This window comes from Lepidochelys olivacea, assembly GCF_965140295.1.
Source record: "Lepidochelys olivacea isolate rLepOli2 genome assembly, chromosome: 7".
NCBI lineage: Eukaryota > Metazoa > Chordata > Testudines > Cheloniidae > Lepidochelys > Lepidochelys olivacea.
Genome location: NC_140417.1, coordinates 31,302,390 through 31,323,770, shown reverse-complemented (window position 1 = coordinate 31,323,770; position 21,381 = coordinate 31,302,390). Strand labels below are relative to the sequence as shown.

General features: G+C 51.8%; 1 protein-coding gene across 3 annotated transcripts in view; it reads right to left on the bottom strand.

Moving 5' to 3' along the window:
- Positions 1–21,381, bottom strand: part of MACROD1 (mono-ADP ribosylhydrolase 1) — a 185,579-nt gene that overhangs the window by 33,349 nt on the left and 130,849 nt on the right. For 2 of the 3 annotated variants that reach the window (XM_084635457.1, XM_084635459.1), the window contains one exon: positions 15,167–15,196. The exons of the other annotated variant lie outside the window; for it this stretch is intronic. In XM_084635457.1, the coding sequence (XP_084491583.1) occupies positions 15,167–15,196 (30 nt within the window). The remainder of the gene's footprint in view (positions 1–15,166; positions 15,197–21,381) is intronic. 3 annotated transcript variants of the gene reach the window in all.

Sequence of the window (21,381 nt, the reverse complement as noted above, 5' to 3'; positions counted from 1 at the left end):
GTCTACACAGCAGTTAGACACCTGCGGCTGGCCTGGATCAGCTGACTCGGACTTGTGGGGCTCCGGGGCTGTGAAATAGCTCTGTTGATGTTTGGGACCCTGCTTTAATCACTAGACCCCACTCCTCTCCTGCAGCAGGGCACAGAATCTAGGAGTCCTGACTCACCATCAGACCCTCAGAGCAGTTTGAAACTCACCCATCCAACTTCCTCCCCCACATCTGAAGAGAGAAAATCCCACCCATGCCTAGGGGCTTCCAGCTGTCCTCTGGCTCATTCTGTAAGATCCCTAGATCAAAGAAATGCAGCCCTGCACCAGCCACTGCTGTGATAACCCGTCTCCTCCTAGGAAAGGACACAGGTGTGCTCAGGCCTCCAGGCCCAAACCTCACTGACTAGTGCAAAGACAGTGTGGGGGCAGAGAGGCAGGCGTGGCTGGATCATGCTATGCTCTGGCTATTCCCTGCTTCCCAAGACCAGCGGTGGGCATGCAGGACTCCGAACACAGTGATGGATCTGGGCTGAACTTCTCTGGCCTGTCGTTTACAGCAGGACAAAGCATGCAGGCAGCACGGTCTGACATTGAGGGCACTGGTCTGGGATCCAGGACTCCGGGGTTCTATTCCTGCCTCTCCTGCATGACCTCAGGCAAGGCCCTTCCCCTCGCTGCGACTGATTCTCCCTATGCTTTGTCTAGTTAGATGGTGAGTGAGCTCTTCAGGCTGGGACTGTCTCTCATGTGTCTGTGCAGCACCTAGCCCAGTAGGGCCCCATCTCAGTCAGAGTCTGTGCAGAACCAGCGCAATAAGGACCCTGATCTCAGTCGGGGTCTGTGCAGCGCCTGGCACAAGGGGGCCCTGATCTCAGTCGGGGTCTGTGCAGCGCCTGGCACAAGGGGGCCCTGATCTCAGTCGGGGTCTGTGCAGCGCCTGGCACAAGGGGGCCCTGATCTCATGTGCTGCTGTAACAATAATATCAGACACTGCTTCCCTCTGACTGGGTGTAGTTCTTGTCCTTTTCACACTGGCATAAACAGCAGCACAAAGGAGGGGATGACTGAGAATTAAGCTGGGGCTGAAATAAGTATGTCTTTCACCCCACCTTTGCACAGCAGTGGGCTGACACAGAATGAACCCCAAACATTCCTGTCCCTGGGATCCCGACATCCCAGCAATGTAAATAGAATATCGGGGTTGGAAGGGACCTCAGGAGGTCATCTAGTCTAAGCCCCTGCTCAAAGCAGGGCCAATCCCCAATTTTTGCCCCAGATCCCTAAATGGCCCCCAAATGTAATCTATGACATCACAGAGGGTCCCAGTAAGGATACTAATCCCAAGCTCTTCTACAGCCCCTTCCATCATAGACCTCAAAGCACATAAATATCCTTATCCCCATTTTCCAGCTGGAGAAACCAAGGCACAGAGCAGTGACGTGACATGGCCCAGGTCACTCAGCAGGCCAGTGGCAGCTCCAAGAATAGAACCCAGGTGTCTGTCCAGTGCTCCATCCAATCAGCTGCACTGCCTCCTAACCAAAATGATTAACTTAAAAGTGACCAAATGAATTCCTTGCCTCCCCACTGTGGGGATCAGTGCTAGGAGGAGCCTTTAAAAAGCAAAATGCCCCCTGGGTTACTGAGTGAAGCAGCGCTGGTGGCAGGTTACATAGACGCTCCTGCAGTGATGCAGGGGCTGTTGGGGGTTGCACGAAGGAGGCATGCCACAAGCAATCTTGACTCCCCCTCCCCGGGTAGCTAAAGGATTAGCTCCCGAGGTTCCTGTGTTGTTTATTAATCAGGCTCCACAAAAGTTGAGCCCTGTTGCCGTCCATGCTAATCCAAGACGAATGATTTTCAAATCCACTGCGAAACCAATAATGACATAAGCGGGTTTACTGCTGATTGAGAGATAGGGCTCCCCCAACACCAGAGTGAGAGGGATCAAGGGAAGCTCCAGTTATGAAAAAAAAGGGGAAAAGCTGCTGTCTAAATAAATATTTAAACCCCGGGATAATCCCATAAAACTCAGCAAACACTCCCCCATCCCTGCAGCTCTGCCCCTCCAGGCTGGTGGGATTGGCAGAGGCTTGCTACGCTCAGTGGATGGTTGCCCATAACGTGGATTCTGAGTTGCCAGCTGCTGTGGTTTTTATCATGGTGTTTTGACATTTTCCCAATTCCCCCTCGCCCCCTCAGCTGCCAGAATTACATGAGAATCTCAGTGATTAATAAATAAATACTCAATAATATTAATTAGGTCTTTTCTCTATTGACAATCACAGACCTGGTTTAAGCCAATACCAAGCACCCTTCTCCTGGGCTACATGGAAGGAGCAATTACACCCTTTTTATGTAGTGATAGCTGGAAGCCACTGCCCAAGGCCATATGGAAACATCTGAGCAAGAACTAACATAAGGAGAATTAGGCCTGGTCTACACTTAAAAGTTAGTTCAACATACCTCTGGCACTTAGGGGTGTGAAAAATTCACACTCCCGAGCACTGTAGTTAAGCTAACCTAACCTCCAGTTTAGATGTGGCTAAGTGATGTCAATCTAGCTACCACAGCTCAGGGAGGTAGATTACCAACATCGACAGAAAACCCGTTCCGTCACTTTTGGAAGTGTCTACACTACTGCACTTCAGCGGCATAGCTGCAACGCCATAGCTGTGCTGTTGTAGTGGCCATATGGTAGACATGGTCTCAGACTGTTTACAGGGGTTAAGGGATTGTTTGGCAAGGTGTGTGTGTGGCAGACAGGAAGCAGAGAGCAGGAGAAGCAATTGTGAGTGTGGTTCTGAGAGGTAGCAGAGGGACGGAGCTCCTTGGGCACCGAGCTGGTCAGAAATTTTCCAATGGAAAAAAACATTTTGTGGAAAAGACAGATCTTCTGAGGGAACACATGCAGGTTTAGAATCTTGCCTGGTTTCTGGCCAGCTCACCCACCTGGCTCCTCAGCAGCCTGCTGGAAGGACTCCCTTGGGGGCAGGATCCCTGGGCTTCCATGGGTCCTGGCTCCAGGGCAGCCTGCCATGCCTGGGGAGCCAGCTCCGCAGACAGTAAGGCAGCCTGGGGAGCCAACTAGCCCAGGAGACTGGAGGCTCTGAAGTCCCCAACCCCAAAGCAGTCAACCTGGCCGGACGGCCCTGGAGCTGGGACCCTTGAAGCTCTGGCAACAGCTGCATGAAATTGACATCTTGTCAGTTTCACAGGTGCTAGTCAGTGGTGGACAGCCCTGAAACCAACAAGAATCAGGTCAGGAGCTACCAGGGCTCCAGGGGCGCACACTTCATTTAGGAAATCCCATGTTTCGATGTTTCCAAAACGAAATACTGTGGGATTTTAGTTCAACTTTTTGGCTTTTGGGGGTGAAATTTTTTCCAAAACTCAGAAATTATTGTAGAACAGAAATTTGGTTTCCGAGCCCATTCTGCACAGAGCAAAGAAACTGACTGCTGGTGTTTGTTTCCACTGCGTTCAGGGAAAGGGGTCTGTGTGCACATTCTTTTTAAGTAAACAAGATTGTACAGAAGAATGTACCTAACTCACATCATTGATTTCTCCTCCTCATGGAAACAGCCCAGTGAGTCCCTGGTCACTGGCAAACCTCTCAGCCAAAGGGGTAGCAGGAACAATTGCAGTATTGCCCAGGAGCCCCAGTTGTGGACCAGGACCCCCAGGTGCCACACAGACTAAGAACTGAAAAGAGTAAGGTTCTAACTCTGCTGGTTCTAGAGAAAGCCCTGAAGAGGATGTGACCTTCCCAGAGTTCAGAATCCAGGATCAGAATGACATTTATTACTGTTTAGAAACTCATGTTTTTTTAAGCCAGTGTTGTGCTTTTTGGAGGCCCGCCTCATGGATTTTGATTGGGGAGAGGCAGTGGTACTGTTGGAATCTGGGCCAGGATCTCAGCAGGTATAAATGATCAGAGTTAATTTACACCAGATTAGGCTCTAACCCAGTGTATTTTGGTTGAGAGGCGTGTGTATGCGTGGCGGTGCAGTACAGAGTGTAAACTCTTGGCATCAGAGACCATGTAATAGCTAGATATTTGCACAGCATCCGGTACAATGGGGCCCCGAGCGCCATTGGCATATGTCTGTTTTATTTATCATTTAAATTACAGGGCATGCAGGGGCTGCAACGAGCATTAGCCCCCTGTTGTGCCGGGTGCTGCACTAACTCCAACCACAAGCAGGCCCCCATTGTGCCAGGTGCTGCACAGACCCCAACAGAGATCAGGGCCCCCATTGTGCCACAAAGACCCCAGCAGAGATTGTGAGCCCCACTGTGCCAGGCACTGCACAGACAGAGTGAGAGGCAGCCCCTGCCCTGACACCCTTCCAATCTAAATAGACAAAGGGGGTAGGGGGACACAGAAGCACTGAGCAGGAATGGGGCGTAGCCAGGAAACAGGAGTAGAAGCAAAGTGTCCTGTTCCCCAGCCCACTGGCCAGGCCACTAGACCAGTCAGCTCTGTCCCCAGAGCTCAACAGCTGCTTTGTAAGGAGAGTGGCGCTGGCTTAATAGTGTGATGGGAGGAGACTTTACGTGGGCCTTAAGATGGAGAGGGGGGTGCATAAAAAACCCATCCAGTAGCAGCCTTGAATTAATCTGTCACTAAGCGCACAGGCAGTGGCCCCGGCGCGTCCGTGATTTAGATGAATAATTGAAACGCTCCGATACATTTATTATCCCTTTAGTGCAAAAGTGGCAGAGAGAGACGAGTGGTAATTGAAAAATAGAACACAAATCTCTTGGTGAAAGCGCTGTTTCTTATCACAGAGTAAACATGTCAGGCCTAATAAACAAGAGAGACGCTGGGGGGGGCGGGGGAGAGGTGTTTGTTGATTTAATTCCTGATTTAAAGCCCCTAACTCTATTTCTTCCCCACACAAAAGACTAAAAGGGCTTTTCTTCCACCACCCCCAGCCCCTTTATTGACCCAGGACAAAAGCAGTTTACAGCTGGACTGTCAAGGGGGAGAGCTCTGGACTCCTCCACACTGAACTGGCTGCTAGCAATGCCCAGCAGGGCCTCAGGCAAGCCTGGCACAGGGTAGGCCCTTTGGTGCCAGCCAGCTGCGCTGTGGTCCGGGAGCTCAAGTGGGGTAGTTTGCTGCTCAGGGGGAAGCTTAGAGCATGTGGGGGGGTGACTTGGGGGGAAGGGGTCTCTGTGCTGCAGGGAGTAAGATGTGGGGGGTCAGCAAAGGGGGTGCTCTCCCCAGGCAGTCACTGCTGGCCCTACAGAACCAGTGCTGCACTGTGGGATGCTATGCTGCAGAGAGCAGGGCAGTGGAAAATGCTTTCCCCTTTGAGCTCAATGCCCCAATTTGGTGCTAGGGCAGGGAGCAGGGCGGGGGGCCCAATAGGGGGTGCTCTCCCCTTTGACCCCAATATCCCAGCTCGGAAGCCTCTGTGCACGATCATAATATAAATGTGAAATAATAACAATGCTGCCTTTCCTTTTTCTCTGCAAAGCCTGCAGAACTCCTCCCCACAAGAAGACACCCTTTATCATGGCTTGAAGAAAGGATTGGGCTTTATTTACATGGGGGTAGAAGAGATTTTGTAAAATTTAAGGCTAGATGGAACCATTAAATTATTTAGTCCAACCCCTAGTATAACACCAGCCAGAGAATGTCACTCAGTTACCCCTAGACTCAGCCCAGAGACTTCAGTTAGACCAAAGCATCTCAGCCCTCAGGAGACTAACCTGTTATGAGCCCCAGGCAGGGACCAGGAGAGACTGAGGAGCCCCCAGGGCCCCTGCACTGGCAAGGAATTGCTGAGGTGAGCCGTGCCCACGTGATCGCCACACCCACGTGATCGCCACAGGTGACCCACGTCCATACTGCAGAGGGAGGTGAAAACCCCCAAGATCCCTGCCAATCTGAACTGGGGGAAATTCCTGACCCGACATCTGGTGATCAGCTGGACCCTGATCATCTCCGCAAGACTCACCAGCCAGGCAGCTAGAGAGAGGATTCTCTGGACCAAGTCAGAACTTGGCCCACCCTGCCTGGCGTCCCATCTCCAGCTGTGGCCAATTCTTGATGCTTCAGAGGAAGGTGAGAAAACCAAATCAAACCAACCCAGAAGACAGCTGTCCGAGTGTACTTCAGGGGGGAAATTCCCTCCTGGATGCTTGTGGGCAACCAGCTAAAGCCCTGAAGCATGAGATGAGATTAGAGTCATTATCTAAATGCAGAGCTGCGGTATGGCTTTTAGAAGACAAATAGAAGGTTTTTAGAAGGCAACTTTCATGCTTCAGGACTTCTCTAATAGAGGATCAGGAAGATTCTTTCGTCCCATGGGCAATTTCTCCTATCAGTGCCACGGGACAGCCTGTGCTGAATGGATCTTTAGAACAATTGATCTTTTCCTACTAAGAAACAAAATGGGTGTGACTCAGCTCTAACAGGGAGATGGGAAACCAAGTAATTTTAACTCTATCCCTCCCACAGCTGATTCTCTGGGATCATCTGCTGGGGGAGGACGCCAAGGCTGTCCAATGTTCCTCTGAAGCTGAGAGCCTGTCCCTGGAGTGGAGGAATGGAAGGACTTCCCTTGCAGAGAGATGGATGAGTCTCTCTCCCAGAGCCCCATGGGGGAAGCAATGGAGCAGGAATTCTCAATTAGCCACACATGGGCTGGAAGTTTAAAAGACACCTAATGAAAGATGCTCTGTAAGGAGCTACAAGCAAGAGGACAGTTCGACAGTTCGTGGCTTGAGACTCAGGTTCAATTCCTGGCACCACTGGGTGACTTTAGACAAAACAATTCCCCTCCCTGTGCCTCAGTTTCCCTATCTGTAAAGTAGGGATAAGGATGCTTTGTAAAGTGCTCATGATCTATGAATGAAAAGTGCTATAAAAGAGGCAATGGTCTGAGAGCTGTAGAGCAGCAATGGTCCCCACCAGAGAGCTCGGGAATCACAATGCATGATCGCTTGTTCAGCATGGCGGGGGAGCTAGGGGATCCAGCTAAGAAACTCCTGGAGGAGATCAGGAGAATCCAGTGTCTAGAGGGAACGCCGCTGCTGGACCAATGTTCCCTCTAATTTTTAACAGCCGTGTGCACAAAAAATGTCTTCTGTGCCACAGCCGGAGCAAAGCCGGAGTGTGGGCGGTGCTTTAAGATTTGTGCATGCACGCACACGTGCACAGCTTAGAGGGAACAGTGCGCTGGACCCCCTTTTTAAAAAAGCCTTACTACACCCACCAACCTTGGTACCAATAAACCCCAACCACAGACCCCTCTTCTGCTCTAAACCCCAAACCTGACTCCCTCAACCCCAACACTAAGGTCTTCCAATCCAGCCTGGCTGCCTTTCTGGAAGGTGCTTTAGCCAAACACCAAATATTGGGTTCAGTATGGGGGGAAGTGGGTGAAATTCTGGATGATCTAACAGGCTCTTCTGGCCTTAAACTCTATGAATCAGAGTTTTGACCTAGAAAAGGGAGAAGGAACCAGATACTCCATGAAACCCACTAGGGACTCTCTATTTGCTATCGATTTCACATAGAAGGTGCCTAGAAGGTGATGGGGGCAGGAAAAGATAGATAGATAGATTCCCAGTCCCACTGGCAGGAGGAAAATAAAATCCCTGTTAAAATCAGCCCTGAGAAAAGCCCCTCCCTGTGTGCATGCATGAGCACCCACACGCACACATTGAAACAGAGAAATGGGCCTTGTCGGGAGGGTTAGAAAGCGATTTGGCAGACACGTGGGCTCAGCAACTCAGCAGCAGTGTGGGTGGTCTGTACAGCAGTGAGCCGGTTGGAGGGAAGGGTCAGGAGTGCAAGAGATGTTGTGCTGTGTACATATGTACTTAACCTGCGCCGTTGGGGGTGTGTGTGGAGGGTGTGTGTGTGTTTGCAACGGGTGATGTGTGTGGATGGAGGGTGTGTATATATGGTCATCTCCTCCACAGCCTCCCACTTGCTATGGACAGCACCACCATGCTGCCTGGTGCTCAGGCCCAGAACCCTGCAGCGAGGGGGCCGGTTATCAATGAGCCCCCCCTGGGAGATGTGTGTGTGGATGAAAGCTGCGTCCAGATGGAGTGTCTCTGTGTGTGTAGATGGTGTGTCTGGATGTGTGTGCACGTGTGCTCTGTGTTTGTCTTCATGTCCGCGTGGGGGTATGAATTTGGATGTGCCGGTGTGTGTCTCTGAGTGTGTCCAGATGTATGTTTGTGCATGTATAAATGTGTCGGGGTGTGTGTAGATATGTGTCTATGACTCTGTGTATCAGTGGGGATGTCTAGGTGCGGGGGGGGATGTCTTTGTGTATGTACATGTTGTGGTGTGTGTGTGTTTGTCTGTGTGTATCAGGAAGAACAAGCAATGCAAACATTTGAGTCAAATCGATCTATATGGAGCCTGGGACAAAGAGTTAAAACGATTCTTTCTTTCTTCCTTTCTTTCTTTCTTTCTTTCTTTCTTTCTATGGCTGCCCACAGTGGGGGAGGCGAGGGGTGTGTGTGGAATCAGGGACACAATGTGGTCCTATTGTTTGGTTTTCAACAGAAGCACTGGCCTGCATAAAATCCAGCCATTTGCTGATTCCTGCCCCACGGCCTCTGCTTGCTCCTTTGTCATGTCACCTCCTTTCAGCTCCATGGCTTCTCCCCTAATGCCCAGCGAGGCTGCACTGAGACAGGACCTAGCTTTGCTTATCCCTGCTCTGGATGGGTCTGATGGATCCACGGCAGATGCTGAACTCCGTTCCGTGCTCGGGCTTCTGATGCTGCTGGGACTGGACTGCAAAATCCCCTATTGAATTGCCATGCTGGATTGGCCCAAGGGCCATAGCCGGGGCTCCCGTCTCTAGCAGCAGGCAGCACCAGCTGCTTCAGAGGCAGGGGCAGGAAATCCTGCAGTTATGTGGTAAAATGTCCCCAGGGACTTTTCCCCATGAAAGAAATGGGACAGACCCTCACTGGTGTAAATCAGTGTTGTTCAATTGACTCCAGTGGAGCAACACCAATTCCCACTAGCTGGGGATTCAGCCCTAGTGACTAATGGAGCAATGCTGATTTACACCAGCTGAGGATCTGGCCCCATTGATTCCAATGGTGCTATGGCTGATTTACCCCTGCTGGGGATCTGGCCCCATTGATTCCAATGGTGCTATGGCTGATTTACACCAGCTGGGGATCTGGCCCCATTGATTCCAATGGTGCTATGGCTGATTTACCCCTGCTGGGGTTCTGGCCCCATTGATTCCAATGGTGCTATGGCTGATTTACCCCTGCTGGGGATCTGGCCCCATTGATTCCAATGGTGCTATGGCTGATTTACACCAGCTGGGGATCTGGCCCCATTGATTCCAATGGTGCTATGGCTGATTTACACCAGCTGGGGATCTGGCCCCATTGATTCCAATGGTGCTATGGCTGATTTACACCAGCTGGGGATCTGGCCCCATTGATTCCAATGGTGCTATGGCTGATTTACCCCTGCTGGGGTTCTGGCCCCATTGATTCCAATGGTGCTATGGCTGATTTACCCCTGCTGGGGATCTGGCCCCATTGATTCCAATGGTGCTATGGCTGATTTACACCAGCTGGGGATCTGGCCCCATTGATTCCAATGGTGCTATGGCTGATTTACACCAGCTGGGGATCTGGCCCCATTGATTCCAATGGTGCTATGGCTGATTTACCCCTGCTGGGGATCTGGCCCCATTGATTCCAATGGTGCTATGGCTGATTTACCCCTGCTGGGGATCTGGCCCAGTGACTCCAGTGGGGTGATGCTGATTTACTAGCTAATATCGGAGCATTTCCGCTACAGGGATTTTGCCCCAAATTCCGAGCGCGGTGTGTTCCGTCCCTCAATGTCCTTGTCGGGAAGAACAATGAAGTGCCTTCCCTTGGATTTTATTTTCCACCCTTAAAAGTTGTTTTGCAATCAAATTAAAGAGAGAGGACAAGGCGGGGGGGAACATGGCCCTTCCTCTAATGCACTCAAACGCCACTAAGTGCCATAAATCTGAGCCTGGTGTTAAAACGCAGGACCTCAGAACTCTGCTATTTTACAAAAAATCCCCATAAATCTCCTGCGAAAGTGGACTAATGGACAGAACAACAGAATGACATGGGGAGAGGGCTCCAACACAGCCCTGACAGCTCCAGTGTTCTCAGCGCCGCATGGAAAGGAAGGGGCCAGCTCCAGCTGTCCCCGGGGTTAGCTGTATTGTGATAGCACAGATCAGAGCCCTCCTTGTGTCAGGCGCTGACCGAGATCAGGGCCCGATTGTGCCAGGCGCTGCACGGACCCTGACCGAGACCAGGGCCCCGCTGCACAGACATGCAGTGAGAGAGTCCTTGCCCCAGAGAACTAATCATCTGAATTGACAAATAGTCTTTTATCCTCTTTTTGCAGAGGGGGAAACTGAGGCACAATGAGCACAGGGCCAGATTTTCAAGTGCTGTACACCCCCAGTTGAAGCTGGATTTCCCATGATTGTAGCTCCTGTTTAGGCATCCAACAGAATACAACCAGATTCTTCCAAAGGCTTTGCCAACACTTGGCTGGGCAGGCGCCCAACTCCCAATAATTATAAGACTTAGCACCTAGGTGCTTTGGAAAATTGCACTGGGTGCCTGTCTGCATCTTAAAACAACTACCTACCTTTGTAAATCCATCCCCTGAGTGCCTAAGGGTACCAGTGTCCAAAGCATCTAAATGACTTAGGGGCCTAAATCCTATTTTCAAAAGAAACTTAAGTACAGTTAACATGCAATGGCTCTTAACTGCATGAATTCAGCTCTGAAGCAGAACTTGGTGGAAAACAGTTTTCCTGTTCTCTGACTATTTTGAGAATTTGAACATTTCCCCTGCCCCAAATTGGCATGAAAATCAAAATCTTGACTAATTTTCCTGCACTGTGAACAGTTTCAACAAATGGGCGTTTTTTGCAAAAAACGTTTTATCAAAACTTCCCCATCAGCTCTACCCCTACATGCCTGAGTCATTTATGAAAAAAGAACAGCAGCCCCTAAGTCACTTACACACTCAACACTTTTAGTCAAAGCACCTAAATCCCCCTGGATCTTTTTGAATATCCCAACCTGTATTTAACGCACAGGGTGATTGCATGGCCAGGTGTTACTGCTCTCACACGCAGATACACATGTGTCCCAACGGGAATTTATACAAGTTATATTTAGCTCTGGGTAGTGGCAGGAGTCCTTCTGAGTTGTCAGAGAGCCGATCTTGCTTGCATAAATCTTACCATGTGTCTAAGTGAGCCATGTCACTTCTCATTTCCTGGGAGATCTACGTGCATCCTTTCTGAGAGATATAGACATTGATTTGTTCTTTTGCTATTTTGCTGATTAGGGTTTAAAAATTCCCTCAGATGGAATACTTCTGGCTATTGCTTAGTCAACGCAAGAGAGCAACAAACTGCAAGGCTGGAGAATCTGAGGGGTGGGCCTGGGGCTCAGGCCATCTGGGTTCTATTTCTAGCTGTACCACAGGCTCCTTGGACAAGTCACTTAAGGTCAAATTTTCAAAAGCGTCTAAGTCCCATTTTCAAAAGTGGCTTAGGCATTTAGACCCAAATCCTCCAAAGTATTTAGGTGCCTAACTCTCATTGATTGCCATGGGAGTTAGGTACCTTAATTGTCATTGAAATTCTACTCGAGTCATGTCTGAAAATGAGATATAGGCTCCTAAATCATGTAAGTGCTTTTGAAAATTTTACCCTTACTCTACATTTAATGTCAGCGCTGATCTCCTATAAGCATCACAACAATCTCATGTGCTCTGGTTTAAATCTGGAGTGACTCCGGACTGACACTCACGTAAATGGGATTTGAATCTACCCCTGCTAAGCCTCCATTTCTATAAAGCCTTATTTCCAAATGAACATGGAAAGCCTTTACAGTCTTTAAAGGGACTAATTATCTTTTACATTTTTCATCAACGTGACCACACCATTGAAATGCAGCCACCTCTGGGGTGAGGCACAGCAATAGTATAAAAGCCACACAGCAAACACTACACTTCATTTTAGGGTCAGAATTAAAGAGGAGAGCCAAGTACCTCTGACATGCAGGGATGCAACTAGGAATTTAAATTAACACTTGTTTCATATCAGGAGCTAAGGTACTATGATAGATAGATAGAGAGATATATAGATAGGAATGTGTAGAGTGACAGAAAGATAAAGGTGTATGGGGACAGACAGATGCCTACCACCAGTGATCTGGGCTCGCATTACACTGCATGGGAACACTCCCCCAGTGCACACCGACACAGGTCCGGCCCCATTCAGGTTGCTGAGCTCCCACTTCCTCTGATCTTGTGCTCTGCAAACCCTGCTGATCCAGATGGCCAGGTCCTGCCCCCACATCCTGCTGCCATGGCAGGAGGCTGAGTGGTCTACCCGCTGTCAGCAGTATTTGCAATGGGAAAGGTCACATGTTGATGGGGTAGCGGATAAATCCCGCCCCCGCAAGGTTTATCTTCGAGTGACAACTCCAGGCCTTTTAAAAGTGGAAATAAAATGGGGTCTCTGAGGTCAGGGATAAATAAGGGAGCCGTTGCGGCTGGCAATGAGGAGGCCCCGGAGCGGGCAGCGCTGGGCGGGGGTTGTTTGTTTTCCTGGGTCATTAATTTCCCCTTCATTCCATTCCCTGCTTGAGGCTCCCCGCGCCACCACCTTGGGCTGTGACTTTGTGAAATGGCTGCTGAGCAGGGCTTGCTGGGTGACCCAGGGCCGTGTTGGTGAGTGGAGAGGACTCAGTAGGGGGCATTCTAAGCTCGGAGTCAGCACTAGCCTCAATGCCCCAGTGGTGTGGGGGCTCGGGAAGGGACACTCCTCCCCCCATGGGCAGTGCTGATCCCAGCGGCCCTGCGTGGTGCTAGGGTGCAGTGGAGCGAGCGGGGCTGGGGGCTCAGAAGCGAGCACTGGCCCTCAGTTAGTGCTGCCCTCATGCCTCCCCCCCACTAGGGGGTGCTGTGCTGCAGGAAAGGGGGTGGGGGGCTCAGAGAGCACACTCGGAGAGCTAGTGTTAGTCCTGGAGTCACATTCAAGTCTCCCACCTTAAATTCCCACCACCACATTCAGTTGGACACAACGCTGTTCTCTTCCTGCGCTAAGCTGTTCTGTAGTGTTGCTCTGCATTGTTAAGCAGCCCCCCGTGTTGCCTCCCAAGAGGCAGCTGCATCTCAGCCCTGGGTGAAGGATCCCTGTGAAAATCAAGTGAAGTGACCGGGCATGTAACACACTGTGCATGGAAGAGAGACAGACAGGCTGTGTGTGCGTGAGTGTGTGCGTAACTGACCCTAGTCCCCTCCATGCGGACGCTGGCTGCTGTGCAGGCAGGCGCGAATGGCCAAGCCGTCTTTGCCCAAGCAGAACCCCGTCCTCACTCATGTCCTGGCAGAGAGGGACTCTGCGGGCGCCATGTCAAAGCCAAGTCTGACTGCGGACGAGAGAAACCTCCAGGGATCCATGGGTCTGGGCAGGTTGCAGTGCACTGTGGGGGGGGGGGGGGCGGGGGGGCGGGGAGGGGACGATCTGCTAAGCAGGTCTTCTTTCTTTAAGCCACTTTTATGTGATCATAGCAATGTAGGGCTGGAAGGGACCTGGAGAGGTCAGCTAGTCCAGCCCCCTGTGCTGAGGCAGGGCGAATAAACCGCGACTGTCCCTGTTTGTCCAGCCTGTTCTTAAAACCCTCCAGTGACGGGGAGTCCAGCCTCCCTGGGAGGCCTGTCCCAGAGCTGAGCTACCCTTAGAGTCCGAAAGTTCTGCCTCATATCTGACCTAACTCTCCCTTGCTGCAGATCAAGCCCATAACAGCTTGTCCTGCTTCAGCGGCTATGACTGGTGAAGTTTAGAATGGGAATCCATCCATCCACCCACCCCATACACACCCTAGGTCAGGGCCCCTATTTTGCTGGACGCTGCACAGACACTTAAGCTTGGCTTTAACTCTGCCAGTCTAATTAAAGGGGTGTGAGGGGTCCCGGGACAAATGTGCTTTATACCAATCTAGCTATTCTCATAAGGGAAGGGGAACAAGCTGTACTAGTATAATAACAATCCCTAGCTCTCCTACGGCGCTTTCATCAGCAGATATCCCAGTGCTTTACCCAGGAGGTCAGTGTCTCTAGAGCTCTAACCACTAGGAAATACTGCTGTTTAAGGCACTTTTATACCTGTATAGCTGCATCCAATCTCGTATCCTTATAACTAGATTGGTAAAGAACCTGCCCCTCACAACCAATAGAGTAGTGGACACAGACTGTGTGCAGAGCAGCCCACAGCCAGAGGCAGTCCCTGCCCCAAAGAGCTCGTTATGCAAACAGACAAAAGCAGGAGGGTTTCAGAGTAGCAGCCGTGTTAGTCTGTATCCACAAGAAGAAAAGGAGTACTTGTGGCACCTTAGAGACTAACAAATTTATTTGAGCATAAGCTTTTGTGAGCTACAGCTCACTTCATCGGGTGCATTCAATGGAAAATACAATGGGGAGATTTATATACTTAGAGAACATGAAACAATGGGTGTTACCATACACACTGTAAACAGATTGATCACTTAAGGTGAGCTATTACCAGCAGAAGAGCGGAGGGAGGGGGGGACCTTTTGTAGTGATCACCCCCCCACCCCCACCCCCACTGTTCCTCAGACGTTCTTGTCAACTGCTGGAAATGGCCCACCTTGATTATCACTACAAAAGGTCCCGTTTTCCCCCCCCCCCCTGCTGGTAATAGCTCACCTTAAGTGATCACTCTGGTTACAGTGTGTATGGTAACGCCCACTGTTTCACGTTCTCTATGTATATAAATCTCCCCACTGTATTTTCCACTGAATGCACCCGATGAAGTGAGCTGTAGCTCACAAAAGCTTATGCTCAAATAAATTTGTTAGTCTCTAAGGTGCCACAAGGTGACTCCTTTTCTAAAAGCAGGAGGGGAAACAAAGGCACAGAGTGGGGAAGGGACTTGTTCACAGTCAGGAATTGAACCCAGGAACCCTGGGGTCCCAGTGCAGTGCCAGAGACGGGTGCTCTCAATCTCTCTTGTTGCACACTTCAACACACACATGGGAGAAAGTCAGTAATTCAAAGAAATTCAATATTGATTTTTTTGTTCCTCCCAACAAAAAAACTCCAGCGCAAAGGCTTAAATTTCACACTCACCGCCACCGCCTCCAAGCAGGGAGCTGTTAGCTGCAAAGAGACAGAGAGATCCCAAGTTATTAAAAGGACACTGACTAGAGAGACGTTATCACACATAGCCCTAGGCATGGCATGGAGATTTCTGAGCACATGGCTGTGGCAGGCCCTTGTAGGCATGGGGAAGGTCTTAAAAGCCAATGAAACAGAGAGGGGACAGGAGTCAGGATTCCTGGGTTCTCTCCCCAGCTCTGGGAGAGGAATGGGAGGGTCTAGCTCTAGTGGGTTAGAGTAGGGTGTTGGAGTTAGGATTCCTGGGTTCTCTCCCCAGCCTGGGAGAGGCATGTGGGGTCTGGTGGGTTAGAGAGCAGAGTGGCCTGGGAGTTGAGACTCCTGGGTTCTCTGCCTGGCTTGTGGTGTGGTGGGAGGTCAGGACGGCAGAGTGCTTTAGATTTCCAAGATGCTTTACAAACAGGAACCAATTAATCATGGGCACTTAGCACTTGGCAGTTTGGCTGATGTCTGCTCTGGGGCCACTTTGCATTACGGGAGTTCTCTGTTTACCCGTTCCTATAAAGACGGGGAGGACTGGGCTTGCAGTGAGGAAAGATGCCCCTTTGCAGCTCCAAGGCACTCAGGACAATTATTGCCCCAGGGAGCCCTTTCCCCTTCCAAGCAGCGGGGCAGGGGAAGCGCACATGGACCTGGCTGTGATAACGGCCCCACGATAATATTTCCATGGCCCCTGGTCCCCTCCGTTGGGGGTCACACAGATGCCAATCAAAGGAGGCAGGGTTAGTGGTTTCCCCCTGACAGATGGGGAAACTGAGGCACAGAGAGCGGGAAGTGGCTGGGGACAGAACCCAGGAGTTCTGACTCCCAGTCCCTGCTGCTGCAACCTATTAGATCCTGTTCCCCTCCCAGAGCTGAGGATAGAACCCTAGCACCACCCTGCTCTAACCGCTAGACCCCATTGCCCTGCCCCAGCTGTTGCAGACATTCTCTGGGTCTCCTGGTTATAGCCATGGCACTATGGGGCTCTGGGCTTGACTACAGGAGCCAGACAGGCTTTCAATGTGAGAGGGGGTGTTTCCAAGGTGACAGGAGTCTGATGCGATGCTCCCGTTGCCAAGGTAACTCCCCGGTAACAGGTGCTAAAGCATCAGCAAATTGCCAGGGCATGAATGAGGAGCGGAAATCTGTCTGTCTCCAACCCCAGCCAGGGAGAGGCTAGCTTTGACTGATCCCCTCTAACGAGGCCTGGGCTCTGATGAGCTTTACAAACAGCCCAACAATAACAAGTCTGGCGCTGAGATGTGGTGGGGTGGGATCAGGGGGCTGTTTATATAGGGATGCCTTGTCCTGTGCTGAGAAGCAGCTGCCTCTGGAGTGGGAGCTGTTTACATAGGGATCCCTGGCCCCGCACTGAGATGCAGCCATGTCTGGGGCAGAGCGTGGGGGCTGTTTATACAGGGATCCCTCACCCCATACTGAGATGCAGTCACCTCTGGGTCAACGCCCCACATTCCACCCAAACTCATCCATTAGAGTTTCTTTTCAGTTTTCTGACTCCTTCTGCTAATGTAAGATTCCTGTACTCCACTCATCTGCCCAGGGTGTAACTGCACTTCCTTCTCCGGAGTGCCTCCTGATTTACACCAGTCTGAGCACAATCAAACCAGATGGAGTGACACCTGATTCCCAGCCGTGTGAGCAGAACTGTGTGCAGTGGAGTTACTCCAGATTCCCACCATCCTGAGCAGTACCAGTGGCTGACTGACACTGACCCAGGTTGCTGACGGAGAACAGGCCCGTGGTCCTAGGTGCCATCACCCTAACCCCTCTGTCAGACATCAGAGAGCCCTCCCAGCTGAGCCTGACCCTACTTGCCAGCAAGGGCCAATCTGCCCACCAACATTTAATCTATCAGCTCCCCCTTCACCCCAAACCCGGGGCTAGAAATGAATGGAGGCTGTCAGTCTTTCCCCATCCCCACCATGCTTGGATGCATGGCTCCCATCCGGTGTAGAGCTCTCTGAACCCATCCAGGGGAGGGCAGGGAAGGGCTGCTACAGGGCAGGGTCCCCTGTCTGCATCAGGCTTCCTGTGGCGAAGAAATCAAATCCCCAGTTATATTCCTGGCATGGAGGTTTTACCTGCCCCCATTTCCTCCCCAGCTGTGAGAAGCTGTTTGGAGAAGGAGCAGCATTTTGGGAATGTTCAGGGGTGGGTGAAGTATTCAGAGTGACTCAGGAAGGGCGGCTCTCTCCCCAGTCAGTGCTGACCCCAGTTCCCCAGTGCAGCACTAGGGGGTGCTATGCTGCAGGGTGTGGGGTTGGGGTGGGGCTCTGTAGAGGGTGCTCTTTTCTCTAAATCAGCCCTTAGTATGTGTCTGTGGTACGCCTGGCACACTGGGGACCCTGATCTTGGCCAGGGCCTGTGTAGTCCCTGGCACAACTGATACTGCATTCTTCACTGCCTGTCTTAAATTGTTATATAATCCTGTTAAACGACTCCCCACCCCAGAGGTGGAGACCAGGCAAGGGATCTCTGTATAAATAGTCCCCACACCGCTCCCCGGAGGTGGTCACTCTCAGCACTGGGTGAGGGTTCCCTGCATAAACAGCCTCTGTGCCCCTCTCCAGAAGCAAATAATGGGATGAAATGCGGCAGCCGAGTTGGGAGAAAAGGACAGAGGAAGAATCTGATATTTCAGGGGTAACCCCAAGTCACCTCAGTGAGAATCTGAGAGTATTCTCATACCTCAGAACCTGCTGTTCCTTGATCAAACCTGCTCCTCTGGGGGTGGTGTGAATGCCTTGTTTGAACTGAACTATTATTGCGGGCTGCGCTTCACAGTGAAAAAAAAAGTTCAGCTGAGATTGCAGGAAAAGGTGGCTTTCAACTCTTCCTCCTGGCCCAATCCACCTGTGAGCTGAGCAGGGCTGTCAGACGGTCCCAGTGCTGTGTGGGCCGGCTGGGCTGGACTAACAGGTTTAAACAGCGCTTAGCAAACCACACCCAGGGCAGTCTCCTGGGACTGGACAGTGGCCGGAAATGGAGCTGGGAGGATTAGGAACTAATCGATTTTGAGGATGGGGCAGGATGTGTGTAAGTGTGAGTCGGCATGCACAGGAGGGTGTGTGTGTAAAGGTTAGAGGTGTGTGTGTAGTGGGAATATGTGTGTGTATGAGAATCTAGGGATAGATAGATAGATAGATAGATTAGATTACATAGAGGGAGTGTATGGGGATAGATAGAGGGGGTATATGGGGATGGATAGATAGATAGATAGATAGATAGATTAGATTACATAGAGGGAGTGTATGGGGATAGATAGAGGGGGTATATGGGGATGGATGGATAGATAGATAGATAGATAGATGTGTATGGGTATAGATAGAGAGCTCGATGGATTGATAGAGGCTGTGGGGAGATGGATGGATCCCCAGGGAATAGAATGCAGGGTAGGGGATGATCCTGTATCGGGTCCCAGCATGGGGTCATGGGCCCAGGATGTCCCCTGTTCTGCCCCAGCCCCAATGGCTTTCTGCAGGCTGGTGCAGTAGCCTTGCTATGTATTTCCTCGGCTCCGAGGCTCAGGCCTGAAAGGACCTGCTATCACTGCACTTTGCCTCCTGCTTCAGAGGCTGCATGGATTCTGTATCACCCAAACGGAGGAGGGGCTCGGAACAGGCTCTGCATTGATTCAAGGTGTACCATTCTCCACAGTTCCCGAACAGTATAAACAGCTCCCTGTCCTGCCCCAGAGGTGGCTGGATCACAGCACCAGGAGAGGGATCCCTGTATAAACAGCCCCCCGCGCCCTGCCCTAGAGGCAGCTGCATCTCAGCGCTGGGTGAGGTGTCACTGTAAACACAGCTCAGAGCATGGAGAAAGATGCTCTCTCCCTTTCCGTTCGCTGACAGTCTCCTGCTTGGGGACTAATTAATTCTGGTGCCGCAAAGCCCAGCGAGCTGCTGTTGAATTTGCCGTGTTAATGTGAAGAGCTAATGAAGACAGAATGCCCGCGGGGATCCCAAAGCACTGAGACCAAGGGGAGCGGAGAGGCCTGGGCAGGGCCATCTTGCCAGCACCCTGATCCCCTCCCCAGCCTGTGTTCCACCATGGGGGTGTTTCTGTGTCAGCGCTGGGCAAAGCCCCAGGGCTCTTAAGGGACCCCAGCATCCTGCTACCAGTCCTCCTCCCCTCATTCCTCTCCCCCTTTGTTAATTAACACAGCCGCAGCTGAGCTGGCTGGCGTTCAGAGGCAGAGCTGAGCCAAACGATCTGGCCAGGTTTCAGGAGCTGGGAGCAGCAGTGGTGCAGCAAGCAGGGGGTGCTGCCATGTGGGCTGGGATGGGCATCCCACACTCTCTGGACCCTTTCTGCCCCCAGGGAGACTCTGCCTTCAGATCTGCTACAGGGCAGGGGGGACAAGTTCCAGGGATGAGGACCAGCCGCTCATTGCACAGACCTGATGGAGATCAGGGCCCGCATCGGGCCGGGCACTGCACAGAGAATGCCTCGCAGGCTGAACACAGGGCGGGAGGGGAAGGGACTGTTCCTAGTCACATAGCTGGTTACAGCAGAGCTGCAAACAGAACCCAGTTTAGTCCCTTGATTGACCTTCATGCTGTGAGGGTGATTCCTTTGGCCCGGTGGCCATTTGCAACAGTTCTATGCAGGTGTGACAAAATCAGAGCACTGGGGCTTGTACAGCTACTTTGCACTAGTGTGAATGGCTGCATGAGGGGCAGGGCAATGGGGAACTGGGCTCACGGTGCAGACAAATGTGAAGTCAGGCTCACAAGGATTCAAGAAAGGGTTGAGTAAGGACTAGGAGTCAGGATTCCTGGGTTCTATTCCCAGTCTGTTTGGGGTCTGTGCAGCACCTGGTGCAACGGGGCCCCAATCGGTCGGGGTCTGTGCAGTGCCCAGCACAATGGGGCCCTGATCTTGGTCGGGGTCTGTACAGCACCTGGCACAATGGGGCCCTGATCTCGGTCAGGGTCTGTGCAGCGCCTGGCACAATGGGGGCCTGATCTTGGTTGGGGTTTGGGCAGCACCCAGCACAATGGGGCCCTGTTCTCTGGCAGGTGTGACTGTAACACAAACTAATAATTTGCAGCCTCTGGTCCTTGCCAGCACAACAGCATCTCATTCGCTCTGCCCAGAAGATTCATTCCTCCCGCCACCTTATTCTTCTCCGCCCCTCCCCCTGCAACTGAAGTACTGACAGCTGGCTACAAATTATCTCCCATTATTAACGTACGAGAACTAGAGGCAGTGGGTGATTCAAAGAGACAGTGGCACAGACACCCAGATATTTTTAGGGATTGGCTTGAATTGCAGTGCCAGGGCTGCAGAGATGTCAGTCCAACTCATAAGAATTTGGTAGCAGGCAGAGAGGGAGGACTCTGCATTAATCTGTGGTGGAGGAGCAAGCAGCAGAAACAATCCTGCGCCCCACTCCAGAGGGAGCTGCATTCCAGCGCTGGGTGAGGGATCCCTGTATAAGCAACTCCTGTGCCCCACCCCAGAGGCGGCTGCATCCCAGCGCTGGGTGAGGGGTCTCTGTGCACCAGGTTATAACTGCAACTTCCTGGGTCTGTGCATGAGGAGGAGCTAGAGGAGAGGGTGGCTGGTGCCTTCACTGCGCAGTGCCCCAGGACAGGAAATACCTCTGGCGCTAAGGGTTAGGTATTGAGTTCCTGCTTTTACCAGGCAGCCTGAGAGTACAATGGGCTGCCTAGGACAGCAGGAACAGGAATGCCTGGCCCAGCGGGCCCTCCAGCCGTATGTCCTTTGAGTGTGGAAAAGGGGCGGAGCTGTACTGATAGGCCCTGAACCATGTACCCTCATTTGCACTAGTTCAAAATGGGTGTGAAACATCATCACTCCCTGACCAGTGCTGGGAATGGAACCCAGGAGTCCTGGCCCTCAGCCCTCTCTGCTCTAACCGCTAGACCCCACTTCCCTCACAGAGCTGGGAGCCAGGTCCCTCCTCCCCTCACTCTGCTAGCCCTGGAGTCACTCTCCTGCAGGAGCCTCCAAAGGCACATGCCGGCTGCTCCTCCACCCACCTTAATAATTGAGATGCCAGTGGCTGGGGGCTCTGCTTGATGCTGGGCAGAGCTGGGGCCAGGGCAGGGACAGCCCAGCTGTGCCCAGGTCTGAGCCTCACTGCCCTCATCCCTGCTGCTGCTTGGTCTCCAAGGGAACATGCACACCCCCAT